The 19,121-nt window shown below is 43.0% G+C and overlaps 1 protein-coding gene across 1 annotated transcript in view; it reads left to right on the forward strand.

Moving 5' to 3' along the window:
* RP1 (RP1 axonemal microtubule associated) overlaps positions 1 to 19,121 on the forward strand; it is a 240,092-nt gene that overhangs the window by 133,193 nt on the left and 87,778 nt on the right. The window contains exons 14-21 of the mRNA XM_074354881.1: positions 447 to 523; positions 624 to 655; positions 787 to 916; positions 5,686 to 5,789; positions 6,622 to 6,798; positions 9,246 to 9,458; positions 12,819 to 12,996; positions 18,049 to 18,180. Coding sequence (XP_074210982.1) covers positions 447 to 523; positions 624 to 655; positions 787 to 916; positions 5,686 to 5,789; positions 6,622 to 6,798; positions 9,246 to 9,458; positions 12,819 to 12,996; positions 18,049 to 18,180 — 1,043 coding nt within the window. The remainder of the gene's footprint in view (positions 1 to 446; positions 524 to 623; positions 656 to 786; positions 917 to 5,685; positions 5,790 to 6,621; positions 6,799 to 9,245; positions 9,459 to 12,818; positions 12,997 to 18,048; positions 18,181 to 19,121) is intronic.

Here is a 19,121-nt window from a genome sequence, read left to right on the forward strand (position 1 = left end):
AGTTTTGGATTATTTTCCCAACGGCAGTGATAGATCTGCTCTTTCTTTCAGCACTCTCCTGCCTCTTTCCCCACGGAACCACTAATAATAATCATTTATGCAATAACTTACTGTAGTTTGGACTGTAGTTGGTAGCCAGAGGACAGGATAAAATAACTAGTCCAGTGGGTGTAAAGTCTAGGGGCTTGGCAGGCCCACTGATTGGGCAGCTCACTGTGGTTTAGGGAGCAGCCTGTTGCATCCTTGCCTGATAGCAGCCTCTCTGACCTCCCTTGCTCCCTCAGAATCATTTTAAGCATTTCCTTTTCCATTTTCTACTCTGCTTTTACCCACTAGGCATCTATGGCTCTTCCTAATTCCCGCTTTCCATTACTTCTGACTTGGCTAATTGCCAGCGGTTAGTATAATGTAAATTCAGATTTACTTGGTACACCTTGTTTCCACAGGTGGCTGGATCAGGGGGAAGGTGACGGCAAAATTGTCAGAGAGCTGTATGCCAGGGGTAATGCTGTCATCTCTGCACGTGAGTGTCACACGTTTCTTGGAAAATTCTGTTTTGTAAGGAGTGAGGGAAGCATGCCGCTGCTGAAATTAATGGTCCTCTCTTTCCTTCCTATCCTCAGGGCAGAAGCTAGAAGTTAGTAGAAAAGAAATGGTAAGATTTTACCTATGGCTTTAAATAATTGGGTACAAGACAGTGTTCCAGTAGCCATTTGATGTGTTAAAAACAGTATATAATGTTTAGTGAGGGGTGTTTCTTTCCGTTTGTTTTGTTTTTCTATTTAGTGGGCTGCAGAGAGCTGGAAGTTCAGGAAGGGAAACACTCTTCAGTTCTACAGCAGGCGGACTGGAGGGTTTGTCCGCCTGCATCCGGATGGCACAGCTGATGCAGCTGGAGAGAAGTCAGACAAATACGGTAAGTCCGCGGACAGAGTGCCCGGCGCTGCACCGGGGTCGGGAGCGGGAGGCAGCGCGTTCCTAGACCGGGTTTAAGTCTTGCTTCTTATTCTTCAGGTGGTTTGCACCAGTATTTGACTGTTCAGATAATTCTTTGTCTGCACAAATCCAAGTCATCAGTACACTGCAGGCTTTACACCTGGGCAGACAGTGCAGTTATGCAGATAGTAAACCGGGAAGAAGCTTGTATTTGGTCTTACTTACTTGAATACAATGTAGGCCGTTAATGCAAGACGTTCATGGAAGGCAGCAGTTGTAGCTCTTGAATGTGTGGCCATTCGGGGAATTAAGTCAGTTCTTCTAAATACCAAGTACCTGTTATGTCCAAACACCATGTTAAATAATTTGAGGGCCACGGAAATAACTAAGTGGCTACCCTGAATTCCAGAGATTCATGATCTGATAAAGAAGACGAACACATGCAACAGTCTAATAATGGTCGTTTGTAGCTGGTGTCATGATGAAAGCACAGAGGAAACACTGGGCCGGAAAGAGCTGGGTTATGTGTTGTTTGGTGTCAGCATCCCCTGAAGCCGTGAGCATCGCTGTAAGTGAAGAAGGAGTGAGCAGATCACGGGAGACCTTTGCCTGCAAACCCAAACCTCCAACTCTTCTTGAAATCTAGGCTTTCACTGTTTAAACAAAATTTGCTGCTGCGGAAGTAACTTTGCTCAAATAGCCCTGGGGATGTGCTGGAGACGGTAACCTACGGCACCTCCTCGAAGTGCAACCTGCACCTCATAGTCGGACCCCAGGGACAACCCAGCTCTCTCCCTGTGAAAACCCGCAGGAGTCTAAGAAAACGTCCTCGTAGCTCCTCTGCCCAAAGCGAGCCTGTCCCTTAGACGCTTCTCTTCCCTACTGGCTCCAGGTTGGGATCACCGTCTCCTTAGATCAGTCGCAATAGTCCTTCATATCCTGCTCCCTGGGGTCCCTGCTGCCAACGCCACTGCGCTTCCTCCTTGTTAAACCTGGCAAGGTGTGCCTCCAAACGTGCTCACAAAGCGCCTCCTGTCGTCAAGTCAGGGACTGCGAAGGCGCTAACTCTTACCCTACTTGCAGCAAACCCCAGAGTGCTGAGTGAAGGACCAAGGTCATATTTTCTCACAGCAGACGCAGCAGCCAGAGCGACATCCTGCAGTGGTTCCCCAAGTCCAGGCCCATGGCATCAAGAGGCGTGGGCCTGACGGTACCTACATGTGTGTGTGGGCATTTTAGAGGAGAGAAATCCCCAGACTAGGGAACTCTGATCTTAGACGGCGTTGCCCGTTCTTCCTTCTAGCGAAAGGGAAACAGAGAGGGAGACAGAGACGGTGAGAAAAGAGACAGAGAGAACCTATCATTATTCTGGAATGTACGCAAGTCTTCTCCAGGGGAGGGAAGGGAAGGTTTTTACCTTTACTCCCCTGGGATGTTGAGAGGGGGAGAGAGAGACAGAGACAGAGACAGAGAAACAGAGACAGAGAGACAGAGACAGAAATAGAGACAGAGACAGAGAGATAGCTGAGCTTCACTGTGCTAGAATGCTTCCTTATGCAAACATTTGGGAAATACCTTTATTCTGAACCGGGACCATGCAGGAAAACAGCAAATGTAGGGAGAACTGTCTTCTAAAGCCCATCCTGCAAGCTGATTTATACAGGGACCTCAGCACTCCCACATCAGGAAGTGGAGGGACTTCCTTACCCCTCGCCGGGTCAGCCCTTTCTCCGTGTTTGGCTGACAGATACAGATGCAGCAACACTGTGGCCCCCAAGGTCTGCCTCTGCTGCCCCACTTCTTGGATTAGTCCTTCTTGGAAGCCAGCCTTCATGACACGAGGAAGCCCAGAGAACTCTGCAGAGAGGCTCCCCAGGAAAGAACCGGGGTTCAGACGGCCCCAGCTTGATGTCTGACCTGCTGCCAGCACCCACTGCAGGCATGGAGACATTGTAGACCAAACTAACCAGTACACGAGGAAGATAGGGGAGCGTTTTACCCTTGAGCGTTCCCAGCATCTCAGTTCGCTGGTCCTGTGATACACAAAGCGGAATGAGCGGTCCTAAAGCAGGCGGGCGCGGGAGAGTCTGCGCAGGCTTCCTCGGCTTAACTGACATTTTACGACAAGGAGTCTTTTATGTGTGGTAATTATTCACAGGATAATTATTCGCAGCATTGTTTCCTGGTATTCTGCGCAGTGTCCCCTAAATTCACACTCAGGAGCCAGTTTTCATCATATGCCTGGACAGTGTTGTGATGAACAAAGCTGACCCATGAACATCTTCTCAAGAAAATATTATAAGACATATCTCAGATATATTGGCTTACAATTTTCACTCCACAAAAAATGCTGTTTTCTCACCATATGCCAATCCTTCTATTTAGTTGTCAAGCTGGTTGTGGATTTTGCTGTTTCCATACTCAGAGGGTTAGTTAGAAAGCTCATCGCTCCGAGAGCTACTGAACCATTTCTTGGCAATACTGGGCCTAAAAGCAGATACACAGCACAAGAAGATCTCTGAAATACCAGAGGGAGTTTCATTGTATGATCGTAAGCTCTGAGGTACTAAAAACAACACTGCACCGACACTGACGATGAAACTCAGAAGCCAGTCTTCCTGTCTCGAGTGTGGATCCGAAGACTGAAAGGAAGGACCAGACGACCAGAGCAGTTCCGTTTTTGCTCTAAACCCTTCATGGCGACTCTGTGTCAGGGCCAGTTTCACAAGCTTCCCATCACTGACATCTAAATACAGATTCACAGTTTTCTCATTTTATAGTAGTTTCTGGCGTACAGCAGCATGATTCAGTTATGCATACATATTTATTCTTTCTCATATTCCATTAAAGTTTATTATAAGATATTGAACATGGTTCCCTGTACTATAGAGTAGGACCTTGTTGTTCATCTTTTTTTTTATTGGAGTGAGTAGTTGATTGACAATGTTGTGTCAGTTTCCAGTGTACAGCATAGTGATTCAGTTATACATATATATACGTTATATAGATAATCTTTTTCATATTCTTCTTCACTATACTTTATCTATTTTATATATATTAATTTGTATCTGCTCATCCCAAACTCCTAATTTATCCCTCCCTGCTATTTCCCCTTTGGTAACCATAGTTTGTTTTCTATGTCTGTGAGTCTGCTTTTGGTTTGTAAATAGAATTTGTATCATTTTTTAAGATTCCACATATAAGTGATATCATATGGTATTTGTCTTTCTCTGTCTGACTTCCTTCACTTAAAATGATAATCTCTAGGTCCATCCATGTTGCTGCAAATGGCATTATTTCATTCTTTTTCATGGCTGAGTAGTATTCCATTGTATAAATATACCACAGCTTCTTTGTCCAGTCATCTGTTGATGGACACTTAGGTTGCTTCCATGTCTTGGCTGTTGTAAATAGTGCTGCTGTGAACATTGGGGTGCATGTATTTTTTCAAATTAAGGGTTTTCTCTGGATATATGTCCAGGAGTGGGGTTACCACCTGTGTTTTCTTATAGAAATTTTATGGTTTCAGGTCTAATACTCAAGTTTTTAATTGATCTTGAGTTGATTTTTGTGTATAGTGTAAGATAGTGGTATAGTTTCATTCTTTTGCATGTGGCTGTCCAGATTTCTGCAAAATATTAATTCTTCCAATCCATCAGCGTGAAATATCTTTCTATTTTTTTTGTGTCTCTCAGTTGTCAGTATACAGGTCTTTCACCTCCTTGGTTAAATTAATTCCTAGGTATTTTATTTTATTAAAAAAAACTTGCCTTTATTTCTTTAATTGAAATATAGTTGACACACAGTATTATGTTAGTTTCAGGTATAGTATATAATAACTTGACATTTGCAAATGTTATGAAGTGATAAACACGATAAGACTAGTAATCAGTCTGTCCCCAAATAAAGTTGTCAGAGTGTTATTGGCCGTATTCCTATGCTGTAAGTTACGTCCCTGTGACTTAGTTACTGTGTGACTGGAGGCTTGTGCCTCTCAGTTCCCTTCACCTGTTTTGCCTGCCCCTCTCCCCTCTCCCTCCTGGCAAGCACCCTGTGTTTTCTGTGTCTGTGAGTCTGTTTTTATTTTGTTTTGTTTTTTAGATTTCATATATAAGTGAGATCGTGCAGTATTTGTATTTGGGGCTCTAAATAGCAGTCTTTTTCCTAAAGAATATTTCTTGAGCACCTGCTATGTTCGAGGCACTTTTCTAAGTGCTGGTATATAGCTGCACACAGAGTACACAAAAATCCGTGCCCTCGGGAAGCTTACACTTTGAGATAAAATGGCATGTAGGAGTAAACTGAAAGCTGAAAACAATCAAGTACATGATGACATAATCTTCATCATAATTACACAAACTGGTCACCAATGCCCAAATAATACGTATTTAATTTTACAATGCAGCAATTTATTTTACCCCAAGTCTCTGAGATTTATAGAATGGAAGTGGGTTTTTACACTAGGATAATTTATCCTCCTGGAGACAGCTCCGTTGAGGTTTTTGTGGGGGCAGGGTGGTGTCTCGGGGCTCACTGAGCATACTGATTTGCATAGGGAGGCATCAGAGATTTTCCATGAGAGTCCTACCAACTTGCCAAGCAACATGTGAGTTATCAGCGGCTACTGGCCCTCTACCTGATACTGAGAGGTATCATAAAATGTCCTATTAGGAGATTTCAATGTATAATTGAATTAAAAAAAAGCTTTAAAAGCATGAATTACTTGCTAATACTGAAAACATTTTATAGGTCTCTTTGATGTTATTTTCAACAAAGGAAATATATGCATTTTCCAAAGTCATGAAATGAGGCATCTTTCTCTGGCTCTTGAAAATGGCTCTGTCACTGGAATGGTATGTAGTAATTCTTCTTTGTGCCGTATGTCAGTTGTATCCATATATAATGTATTTTTGCATGAGGCACTTTTATAAGAGGATCAAACTGTATTTGTATTTGAGATTCATCTTGTTACCTGACACGGGGTCTCAGAGTGTCTGGCGACAACACCCTTGGCTTTAGTCCACACTGGTCACTGCTGAGGTACCCGTCACACACTGGGTGGCTTCCGGCAGGTGGACAGCTCTGTGGCTCACCTGCAGGACGGACACAGGGAGCCTTCCCTGCGGTTGGTAGCCTTAGTGCCATGGATCAAGTCTTCCAAGGGCACCAATAAGTCCTTACTTTCGGGCCCAAATGCCTCCCTGGGACACTGAGGGGGAACAGGTAAGACTTCAGAGAGTACCTCAACCCAGAAGTGTCTCCCTGTAGCATGACCATCTTGATTTGTTTAGCTTTTTGCAGGCAAAATCTAGGAATGCACATCTGTTAATTTCACCTTTTGGTCCCAAATAGTCTTGAGTTAGGAAGACACAAATGAAGAAATGAAAAATAAGTAACGATAAGATACATCAACACTTCCTGCAATTACCCACCCTGCTGCTGGAGTTACTTCTGTTCTTACTGACACTCTACACGGCTTCTGAGAAATCTAGGGAAGGTCCTCGGAGCAAGACGCTGGAGATGAGGCTGGGAACACGAGGACTGACTGGCAAACGCACGGCAGCACGGGCTCTGCGGGGTGCGGGGACTGCTGCACACGTACCGCGCCCATGCGTTCTGAACTTCGTGCCTTCCTGGTGCCAGTTCAGAGGCTTTGTTTTGCTTTGTCCTCCCGTTTTCTTTTAGGCCAGTGGTGGAGCCTCCACTGAGATGCGGGTGCTTTATCAGCCCAACCGCTGCGCCCTTCTTGAGTCAGTGCTGGTTCCTGGTCACATGATTACCTTTGATCGTCGTGGCAAAATGGCGGATGAGTCATCAGCAGGCTATGCAGACCTCTCAGGAGAGTTTGTGGTTCTTGTCAAGGTAACGTGGAGGGAAGTCGTTGCGTTGCCACACGTGTAGTTCCTTCTGCTCTTGAATTGAGTCGTGGTAGAGTCATCGGATCCCTTCCCACCAGGTGGCGCGGATCCCTGTTGTCCTTCTGTTCGCCCAGACTTTGAAAGGCAGTAGGGACCACAGCCTTGCAGCAGGGGAACTGGCGGGGGTAACACCCTGTGTGCAGTTGAATTTGGAGGGTAGAGCTATGGCTGTGGGGATTTTATTTTATTTTATTTTATTTTATTTTATTTTATTTTATTTTATTTTATTTTATTTATTATTATTTTTTGTTGTTGAGGTACAGTCAATTACAATGTGCTGTGCGGATTTTAAATAAAAAGTTAGAGACTTAGGTTTGAGAGTCAAATAAATATATATACATATTTAATTGTCTCTAACAGTGTTTATACCCTTTGGAGTGTCATACACGTGTGATCATTTCATAATGTGTTATGCTTCTTCCTTTACAGAGCGTTTGTGAATTTATTTTTTAAACAATATTATGATATTAATATAATAGCTGTCATGTATGAGATTGCCTGTTTTGTGCCAGGCACTTTACTGAGAGCTTCACCACGTACAAGACTAAACTTAAGCATCATAAGAATACTGACAGATGTTGTTATCTGTGTTTTCAATGTGAAGACAATATTTTCAGAGAAGTTAAGACTCTGGATGGTAAAGCCTAGCTAGTAAGTGATGGATCATGAATCAAATCAAAGCCAATTTGTCTTCAAAACTTTTTGTGCATACTGTGTAACAGGCCCTTTATCACACTTCCTTCTCCCCAAACAACATAGGTTTTAATGGTCACGTAATAGTCAAACATTAGGAATCTATATATATGTGTATTTGTTTATCATTGGATATTTACTCTTAATGTCTTTATTTTACTGCCTCTACATGTGTTGATTTATGCCTTTGACAACATATTTTATTATTTTCTTAGCTTGGATAACTCAACATTGAATTTAAGGGTTAGAATATGAAATCTTTAAGACTCTGGGAACATACTGACAAATTTCTTTCCAGCAGTGTACCAACATTTAATCCTGGGAAAGTCAAGCCAAATGTGAGGGAACAGCTGACATGACCACCTTCACTTCTGACACAAACTTCAGATTTCAAAGGTCCTCCTTGAGACCACCACCAAGTTTTGGTAATTGACTAGAATGACTCAGAACTCAGTCAGTGCTGTTACATTCGTGGTTATGGCTTATTACAGAGGAAGGATGCAGATTAAAAGTAGCTAAGGGAGGAGATGCAGAGGGCAGAGTCTAGGAAAAGTACCAAACGTGGACACTGTAGTTGTCCTCTTCCCATGGAGTCAGGACAGTGTTACATTCTCAGCGTTGATATGTAACAGTGTGCATGGAGTATTGCCAACAGGGCGCCTTGGTGCCCAGGCTCTACTGGGGTTCCATCCTGTACAGAGTCCCAGTGGCCAGTCTCAGTCTCCAGCCACTCAGGAGGTCAGCTGACACCTTGTTATGCAAAGTTTTACTCTCTGGCTGGCCCAAGGCCCTCAGGCAAACAAAAGTACTTCTATTAGGCAAGGCATTCTGAGGGTTTAGAGATGACCCCTCAGAAGCCCAGGGCAAAGGCCAGACCTCCCTGGGTAAAACTGCAGTCTTTACTCCCCAGCTCCCTTCAACAGGGGAGGAGAGTCTCGGTCTCACTGACCTTGGTGTTGAGTATGGTCATTAGAAGAAACTGACAGTTTTCTAGAGGAATAGACATCTATTTTTGCTTTATTATTTTTTTGTTACTAGTAGAGATTGCTTTTCCTTACGTTCATTCATCATTTATATTTTGTGACTTGTGTATTTGTGTCTTTTATTCATTTCTCTTCAGGGTTAGTACGTTTCTAATTAACTTTCAAGAACTCTTTATATCTTCCTCTTAAGCTATTGATGACGTAGGATTTACTTAAATGTGCCTTAGTTATATTTGATGCCTCTTTTCAATCCTCCATGTATTCATTCGTTCACTTACTCCTACATGCACACTAAGATTCATAGGTTACATCTCAAAATTCAGACACTCTTATAGCGTGCTGTTTTTATTCTGCTTTGTATTAGCATTAAAGCTGTTTGTTTAGAGTGATAGTAAATTTCCTAAGAAGAATGTTTGTGGTTTTTCATCTTTTTAGAATCTCCGTGTAGGATCTGGTGCTGATTCGTACACTCTCAGTGAACAGTGATGAATGTAAATTGTAATGAGTCAACCAGACAAGCTTCTTTAGTTTTGTTTAGCTTTGCACAGCAGTTAAATTATTTATTTCCTTTTTTTGCTCATTTTTTCTCACCAAGCTCCTGGTATGATCCTGGTCCCTGCAACTTCTGCAGGAGAATGAGCTTTATTACCACCCCTCTCTAGCAAAACAGGATCTGGTCATTCACTGCCTCTCTGCTGTGTTTGTTGCCCCGAAGGGTGTGTTCCTGCCCGGCGCTGTGGTTCTGCTCGCTACTAGCCCGTGCCAGGCCCTGTGTCTCCAGCCGGATGGGAGCTGCACTGGCTTGGGAAAACTGTCTGAACAATCCTATTGGAAAGTGCATAAAATCAGCTCTGGGATTTGCATGTTGGAAAGTGTGAAAAATGCACAAATGTTTCTGAGGATTGAGAATGGCCAGTGTGATGGAACAGTAAGCATCTGCTCGTATTTTTCTCAGCAAATGTTTGAGACACTTGCCAATAACAAATATGAGAATGGTACTTGCTGAGTGCTTTGTTTTTTGGTTTTAACCTATGAATATTCTGGAAACTGGATGTTATGTAAGGGGCCCCCTTTGACCGGTGTTTTTAATAAGTGGGGAGGGCAGCTGAATGCTTGGTATGAGGTTAGAGAGGGCTGTTTCCCCTTCACACACTGCTTCTGAAATGTAACGTGGGTACAAGTCAGCTGGGAATTGCGCTGGAGAGCAGATTCCCATTCAGATGGGCTGTTGGGGGACTTGCGTGTCTGTTTCTTATAAGCACCCAGTTAATGATGAGCTGGTCCACGAGCTGCAGTTTGAAAACCAAGGCTCTGGAAAGTCCCAGCTCAGCAATATTTCCTTCACTGCTTCCTTTGGTGCCTGAATTTCCGCCAGTGGAAACCCTGTTCCTTGAGCAAGGAAGCAGTTTTAAGTTCTAAATATTAGGAGTTCTTCTTTAACATCTTGAGACGTAGGAGGGGTGTGGAGGGCAATAGAATAACAGCTTTTACACGCTCATTTATAGCCGTCGTCCTCCTGCGGGCTGAGGGGCGCCCGCGACGGCACAGCTAGCTCTCCTGTTAGTGCCCTGTTCGTCTGCTCTTGTTTGAAGGGGTCTGGTTTACGCTGTGTCGTTGGGGTGAACTCGGAGATGCTTTTTTTTTTTTTTTAATAAATATCAGTAAAAATCTTCAGCTTAGGGTAAAATTTTAGAGATCTTCCTGGCTTAGGCATACCTAAAGGTCAGTGACTTTTGTCCATCTGCCTCCTAAAATCAGGGGCTCAAACATTCTGTAGAAGTCTCTGGCTTTTTGGTGTTTCTGTTAAAAATTCAAAGCATTAAAATGCTTTAAATAGCATTAAAAAAATTCAAAGCCTGTTAAAAAAAAAATACTGCATTGGAAAGTTGTTGCCAAAAGATTTGCAACTTTGAAGAGCCTTTCCAGGAAGCCAGCACCTCCTGAGTACTCTGTAAATCACAGGAAAATGTGCCACTACTCTGGCCAAAGGTGAATTTCCTGATTTTGTAAGAGGATCAGCAAGGAAAGCCAGGAGGGGAGGTGAGCTAATGTGTGTGGTGTCTCTTGTGTGGAAAAGGCTGTCCCAGCTCTCTTCCGCTCATAATGACACCCTCAACCCCTAAGTTCACACAAGAAAACAAGTGATCAGGCAGGCACACAGTAGTAGCGCGTCTTTGCCTAAGACTGACCCCCGTAAATGACCTAATGATGCCTTTGGTGTAGTTATGAAAAGGTTGGCCAGGGTCAAAGAGCTTCTGTTCTACATTTAATGCTCTGATCCACCAGGCCCAGTTCAGATCAGCCCTCCTGGTGTCTCGCTGGGATTGGCCCCTTGGTTGGGGCCCCCCACATGCACTGTCGTGGGACATCGAGGTCCGCGAGGGCCCCTCCCGTGGGTGCCGTGTGGACGCTTGCTGTGTGCCGGCAGACCTGTGATTAACGGAGGGCCGGAGGACTCTGGCCACCTCCCAATGGTTCTGCCATTTAAACGGCATTGATGTTTCACTTTTATTTTGGCGTTGTTAAAGAGAAGACCACAGGCTCAAAGTGGAGTCACTTACGCTAGACCGTGTCACCAAACTGGGCTCAATACCTAGCCTAACTGAGGTTCTACCTCCCCGGGAGGTGCAGCCTTCACTGGTCGGCCAGGGGCTTTCTGGTCAGCACCAGTGAGGTATCTGTCCCACGGGCCCTCTCCGTCCCCAGGGAAGATGAGGGAACCCACCTAACAAGACCCTCTTGTCCCCAAGGAGAGATGATGTACCCTGAGATCTCCACTTTAGCTTGCTCGTAGACGACGTCCTCATCTTGCCTGCCCCCCCCCCCCCCCCGCTTGCTGCGTGGGGTGCTGCCTGAATCACGAGCCCTTCAGTAAAGCCGGTTGGGTCTTCAAGGTTTGCCCGTTGATGTTTTGTTATCTAACAGCACTCCGAGAACTCTCATCATTTGTGTTTACTTCTGCTCCTGCTGTTGTAGTCTTGTCTGTATTTGTAGCTTGTTTCGTGACTCACCGATGTGGCTGTCTGACTAAAACTCTCCATCTGAGTTGCGGTGCTGGGTCTTTTTAGTCAAAATGTACACGCATTTTTGCTCTTAAGATTCAGTATTGATGCGTAACAATCAGGCATTTATTTTTCACTTTCACTGTGTCTGAACAGACATCTTCGGGCTGGAATGACTCTACTTTTACACGTATTTGAAAAATAATAAAGGGGAACTGCAAGGCTACATACTTGCAGAAGAGGAGAGAACTGATTTTGTTGACTGTTATTAGAAACCTGTAAAGAGGCACATAACTGGGTAGATAGTGAGTTTTTTATTTCCTGGAGGTATTAGGGGGCATTTAAGAAATTTCCTGAAGACGATTTGAGATCTGTCCGTATTACTCCTCTGATTAAAATCCTTCAGTGGCTCCTATGGATAGGCCGCAGTCGGCCTGAGATCAAGCCCAGACTCCTGTGTGGCAAACAGGCTGGTCCTCCTTTCCGTCTCACCTCTTCTCCCTGCTGGGTCAGCAACCTCAGGAAGCTGTTCACCCACACGCCATGCTGCCTGCTGCCTCGCAGCCTTCCTTCATGCTGCCCCCCTGCCTGAAATCCCCCACCTCCCACTTCCACTTCCCTCTACTTAGCTTAATTGCTATTCTACACTTAACTCGGCCTCACCTCCTCCAGGAAGCCCTTCCTGATTCTCCTGAGCTTAGTGCCTTTTCTCTCCCCAGACCTAAGGAGTTCATCTCTGTCCCGCTGGCCTTACATATTATATTTTTACTTGTATATGTAGTTGTGTCCTTGACTTGGCCATGAACAAATCAAAGCCAGGGTTTTACTGTATCCATAACAAGAACAGAAGGTAGAAGTTGCTTAGTTCCTATTTATATTGTGAGAGACAGATAGACAACAGACTTGGTTCTCACCTACAAGAAACTTGCCCTGGAGGGCGGAGGCCAGGCTGCAGTCATCTTTTACAAAGAAAATACAGATGCTATTGGGAATTTTAACTCATTCTCCCAGAACTCACTGTCCAGAACTGGTTCATGTTTAAATGTACATGGACTTGGCAGAATTGTCCTATTCTTTCTGTCACTATTTTAGAGGGTCACATGGTCTCTGTTTCTGGATCTTAAGGAACAGGGTGAAGCACGTAGTGCAGGTGATGCAGAAAGCTTCTAGGTTTGTCAGGAGGACTTGAAAATGAAGCAAAGCCATCTTCTTGTGAAATGACTGGTTTTAAATTCTGTCCTTCAGTGTTTGCTCATATTTATGAAATAATATTGTATTGATCGTAGGGCACAGGAGGTACTGACTGTCATTTTAAAATTAAGAAGAACCTGGAAAATGCATGTGTCAGCCTGGAATCTGTGAAGAGCCCGGGGCGGTTCGTTGGACTTCAGTCAGATGGTCAGGCAGCACCAGCTGTTTATACCAAGAATGGGGATGTTTTCTTCTACCCACGCGTCATCAAATGTATGTTTATCCTGAAGTACTTCCTTTTGGTTTGCTTGGTAGTGACTTGTGTGCAGGGTTGGATAATCTCATCAAAGTTTCACTAAGCAGATTTCTGCCGTTAGGCTTGTTATTGGTTGTCATTCTAGAAGCAGTGAAAAAAATTCATAATGAAAACACTGACCTCAAAGTCTCAGGTATTTAATGTTAGGGCTAGAATCTTTGCTACTGTAAGCTCCTCTATGGTGCATTTGTGTGTGTGTGTGTGTACGTGTGTGTGCACACGTGTGCACTTGTGTTTTGTCATTTAGGGGCATTTCCATGCACACTGAGAGGTCATGGGGCTGTTAGAAACATACTCAGTTTCATTGCTATTAATTTTTAATGTTCACAGTGTCAAAGGAGATAGAAAAAACAATCAACACAAATGGGATTTAAATTAAAAATGGGATTTGGGGAAAAAAAGTCCAAAGGATAGGACAGAATTGTGAGTATTTTGAAACTAGTTTCTCTCATGTTTAAGTTCTGGTTCTCTAGCAAATTGAAGTAAGGATCTGAGGACTTTATTTAAACAATTTAAGCTTAGAATATATTTGCTTGAACAGTGGTTAACTAGGTAACTCTATTGTGTTCTTAAATTATCTCAAAATTTAGTTTGCTGTCTAATTTTTCTCTGACTCAGTCCCATGGATTTTGGCTTAATCACAATCTGGATGATTTTCTTAGTTAGTGGGAATCTGATTTTAGTTCTCTTTTCTTAACAAGGTCTACCTGTGCTTTGTATGGAGATACGTATAGAAGTCTGTAAGTTTTTATATATATCTTATCAGATGGGTCCTATGTAAATATAATGTAGATCTTCAGGGTAATTATATCTGTATCTGTATTGTATCTGTGTGGTGTCCTATAAAAGATCGTCTAAAATAAGAACATAATGAGCGTGATTTAACATGGCGGTGTGGCTGGCCCTGTCCTCTGCGCTGTCTGCATCAGCTCCTTTTCAGCCTTCAGTTGCCGTATTTAAAATTAAAATTGTTAGGCTGGTACACCTTAACTTGCTGCTGTCCCTCCTCTACTCCCTCCACCCTTCATTTCCCACAGGCTGGCACAGAGTGGCACTCCTACTCAACAAAATGGGCATGCCATCTGTCCCTGGAGCTCTGAAGGGAAATAGGCGACGTGAGGGAGAGCAGAACGACCCAGGCTGGAGCAGAAGGAAGAGCAGTGAGTGCGAGTGGCCGGCAGGGCCGCCCCCACGCCGGAGGAGCACAGGAAGTGGAGGATGGATGAGAAAGGAGAGCGAGCAGTGATTTAGAAAGGGAGTTGGGTAGGAGGAACGATAATTTGTGGTGACAAATGAGAGAGAGATAATAAAAGGCATGTTTGCCAGTTTAGGGGGTTAGTGCCAATAGAACCATAGGAATAAAGCCTTCCTTTTTACAGGCTCTGCGGTTTAAGCCTTTCCCTAGAGCATGGGTGCTTTGAGCTTTGTTCCCCGTACCCAGCGCTCTGGGCTTGGTGACGCCAGCTGACCCAGGAGAGCTGTGGCTTCTGTGTCCGGGGAACCAGACAGCAGCAGTGTCCTCCTCGTCTTCCCAGCAGAGCTGCGGTTCAGACGAGTAAATGTCTAGGAGAGTTCTCGATTCAGTGATAAGAGCTGACGCTTGTGGGCAGTTGTTTTCTGCCGGACACGCCAGAGCCTGGGTTCTACCATTTTATGTCACTTTGAAAAGTAGGTACACAATGTTTATTGTCTTGAAACTGCACTCTTATTATTTGATAATGTTTTTGAAAAAAATAGTTTAACATCCCCAGTGACTGTGAATCAACTTTAAAAGCTTATGGCCAGTAGGGCTAGGCCTGATTCTTCTCAGCCTGTGTGATTAAATTGGTTGGTAAACATCTATAATCTGTTTATATAGTTTACTTTTCCCTTTACTATTTTTATTATACAAATAATACATGTAATTGTGGAAAGTTTTGAAAATTTGCTCAGGTAGAAATCTGCCCAGAGATGAAACCTGCTGACATTCTGAGGGGCAGCCTGTCATGATTTTCTTCTGCGAAGGTGTGCACTGCGTGTATTTGTCTACCCTTTTCTGTAGATATTTTCGAAGTATATTTTTCGACATAAAATTGAGCTGCCGTCTTGTATATGTAAAACAATTTCATCTGCTTTTTACTTTAAAAATGATTTTCATCATACACATAGATTTATGCCGTATTTTCAGATGAGTTACACTGATGAGTTTATGACACATTATTTAACCAACCCCTGATGTTGGATATTTTATTGTTTAATTTTTTTGGATTATTACAGAGACTGTTGGGAGGATCATTTACATATACACATATTTTTGTAGTAGTCTGAAGTTTTTTTCTTAGCAGAAATGACCGAGAGTGGAATTGTTTGCTCAACTTAGGTAGCGACAGACTTCTTAAAGCTGACTGTGCCACCGTAATTCCAGCGGTCTCAGCAAAGAGACGTGCGGTTTGGGCACTAGCGTTCAGTCCTGTGGGGAGCTGCCCAAGGTTCTCGTTGGTCTTGACTGTGCTGAGAGCTTCTGCTGCCCTGACCTTGGACCATAGGGTATCGTGCTTGGATATCACCAGCTGTCCTGACGACCAGGTACACGTGCCTGTGATCACCAAGCTCTTCCTGTTTGGATTAGCCCGTGAGGATAACCGTGGAGTTCTGTCTGTCCGTTGGATTAACATTTATGGGAGTTCCAGTGAAGGCTAGACATCCATTGCAGGTGTCTCTTTTCACTTACAATCAACGGGAGGATTTTCAAACAGACTATAAAGCTGTAGATCTTACCTCTATAGAGACTGCTTCTCTTCAAAGGCTTATACCAAAGGATTCTAGACTTTGGAATTAAAAGAAAACAAAATTCTCAGCCTCATACCTTCTCAGTGATTATTTTCAATCTGTAAGAATGACTATAGCACCACTTTGCATTAACGTGGTGTTTTAGCCCAGTGCATTATGTATATCTCATTATTTATCTTGTCATTGTATGAACGTTTAAGAAGCTGGATAGAGTCATGGCCAAGTGAGGGGTAAGATTCTCTCTCATAAATCCAGTAGGAAGAAGCACTTAATAGAATTACAGGCAGAGAGCCCATTTATAGGAAGTGGTGTAAATATTATATATGGAGATACCTGTTGACATGGCCTTCAAGAAAGAATCCTTGGACTAGAACAAGTCAGCTGAACTTCACGGCCTTGACTAACATTGTCAAGGTTTGGGCTGACTTAAAGAAGTATGTTCTGTATGTTATCTGTTAGAATTCTCAGAATCTGGGGAAAAAATTGATACTGAAAGTTGGCAGAGTAGACTTTCCCTGCTATTGCAGACACCCAGATTGACCAAGAAGTCACTGATCCAGGGAATGTCACCTCCAGTATCATAAATGTCAACATTTGTACAGTAGATTGTTCCTAGAGAAGTTTACCCTAAAGATGTCATTCCTAAATACACTGAGGCAATTTCCTGTTTTAATAAGAGCAAGAGTGCTGGAGACACTGCCATGGATATTTTGTTGGAGCACCGTGAATCCTTGGAATCTAAGAAAGGGTGTGGAAGCACTAACATTCCTTCAAAACACAGTTTCCAGTAACACTTCCACATTTTCACAAGACAAGAGCCACAAGTTAGAAGGTGACTGGATAAAGAAGATGTGGTATATTTATACCATGGAATACTACTCAGCCATAAAACCCGACAACATAACGACATTTGCAGCAACATGGATGCTCCTGGAGAATGTCATTCTAAGTGAAGTAAGCCAGAAAGAGAAAGAAAAATACCATATGAGATCGCTCATATGTGGAATCTAAAAAAAACAAAAAAAACGAAACATAAATACAGGACAGAAATAGACTCATAGATATAAAATACAGACTTGTGGTTGCCAAGGGGCTGGGGGGTGGGGAGAGATAGACTGGGATTTCAAAACTGTAGAATGGATAAGCAAGATTATACTGTACAGCACAGGGAAATATACACAAGATCTTATGGTAGCTCACAGAGAAAGGAATGTGACAATGAATACATATATGTTCATGTATAATTGAAAAATTGTGCTCTACACTGGAATTTGATCCAACATTGTAAAATGATTATAAATCAATAAAAAATGTTAAAAAAAAAAAAAGCCACAAGCTAGAGAAACGCACGTGTCCACCACGAGCCCTTCGGCTTCCCCATCAGGTTTGCGTTGTCCCCGCCTCGGGCTGCACGGGGAGGTGCTCCTGCAGAATCGGTTGCTACAACTCCTCTAAGGCATTTATTTTGACTCAGATTAATCCTTAGACACCTCAACAAAGGAAAGACCAAGGGATGCTGCTGTCCAAAGGCTCGTGTTTGCTGAACGGGTGTGCGCCAATGGAAGTGCTGTTTTGTCCTTACCTTTATCACTACTTCCATTTAAAAATGGCTGTACTGTGCCTGGTCCTTGCAAACGAAACACAGGCAACTTGAACTTCTAAATCCTGAGTGCAAATAGCATTCGTGGGCGTACGCTGTAAAACCGGAGTCGTTGTTCAGCTAGGTTGAGGATACTTATTTCTGAACAAGACACCAAAACAACTTGCTTCCAAATAAAAGGCAGAAAAATAGCAAATGTTTTCTTCACTTGCATGTATATATATGCTTATTGGATTCTCAAATTTCAGTAAAGTCACATGAAGTCTTGTTTGAATGACATTTTAGTTAGTTTTCCCTTTGATGAAAGCAATGTACCAGATTAGCAAAGGAATTCCCATTTAGAATCTATAAGAAAAACATCCTGAATGAGTCATTTGATTCATACTGTGGCGTTAAATTATTGCTTGGATTCACAAAGCAGTGAATGGATTTAATAGGAATACCATTCATGTGCAACGTGCTGCTAAGAGTAAAAAAAAATCTGGTGAACTGTGTAACGCAGAGTAAAAAGATTTGATGAGGCATTGAAGTGGAAACAATAGCAAAACTTAAACTTGCATAGCTGAACATATGGTGAGTTTTCTGAGAAGAATCAAGTGATTTTGAGAGGATAGCATCTTTTAAAAATTCTTAATTTCAGTTGGCAGAGAAAACCCATCGGGTATGTCTGCACCACCCAGCCAAGAGGAGGAAAGGATTGTTGAGTCAAAAAACCAGCAGGAGATGCCCGCAGAGCCTGAGGCCGGAGGTGTCGCACCTTCTTCCACAGCAGGTCGGGAACACGTGTTACTACTTCTTTCGGTTGCTTTGTCTGCGTGGCTTTTTTAGTGGCTGCCTAGAACGCCGAATTATTTTTATAATGTAGATTGCATTATGTCACATAAACTTGCTTTTAAGATGTTATCTGGCTTTTTTATGCTTGGGTTTATATTGCAAAGAATATGTATATTTTAAAATGTGTTTAGTTCTTTTGGTTCTTTCTCTTGAAGTCAGTGTTTACTCCAGAACAATACTTGAAAGGAAGGTAGCATTAAATTATTGCATTGGACCATTACCAACAAAATATATTGTATGTATATGTTTTATGAATAACAGCAAATTCTCACCAAAGTCTAAGCTACAACAAAAATAGTCTTCGTTTCCCTGCTGTAGAAACTGAGGCATGAATAAAGCACTCTGCACCTCCCCGGTCGGAATTTTTAGTTTCTACCTCTTAGTCTGTTTGATTATTTTTCTTGCTCTTAAACATACTACCTTCTGTCTGACAGAGAAGTGAAATGGATGGTATCTGACAAATTCTGGGCGTCAGAATCATCTTTGGGCAAAATGAAATAGTGATCAGTGTCTCTGAACCGTTGTTTTTAAACCCACCCTGAGAGAGACAGATACAATGTTGTCTCTGAAAAAAGTGCTTTTGAACATCAGTGGTTGGGTGTGTGCTCTTCCTTTCAGTTAGTAACAGAACATAGGTTCTCTTGCTGAGGAGCCTGTGATCCTGCCAACCAGGGAGCAGAACTTGGCCTTTTGATTTTTGTTGCCGTGGACCAGGCCCCGCTGATACATCTGTGGAGCAGTGTGACCCATCACACTGCCTGAGAAGCGTGTAGTGAGTTAAGTTTGTTCACAGAGGGAGTTTAATCTTGTGTCAGGACATAATTAGCACCTAAGTTTTTTCTGAAGTAAAATTTTCCTTGGTTGAAAATAGCGTGCTAG

This window comes from Camelus bactrianus, chromosome 29, assembly GCF_048773025.1.
Source record: "Camelus bactrianus isolate YW-2024 breed Bactrian camel chromosome 29, ASM4877302v1, whole genome shotgun sequence".
NCBI lineage: Eukaryota > Metazoa > Chordata > Mammalia > Artiodactyla > Camelidae > Camelus > Camelus bactrianus.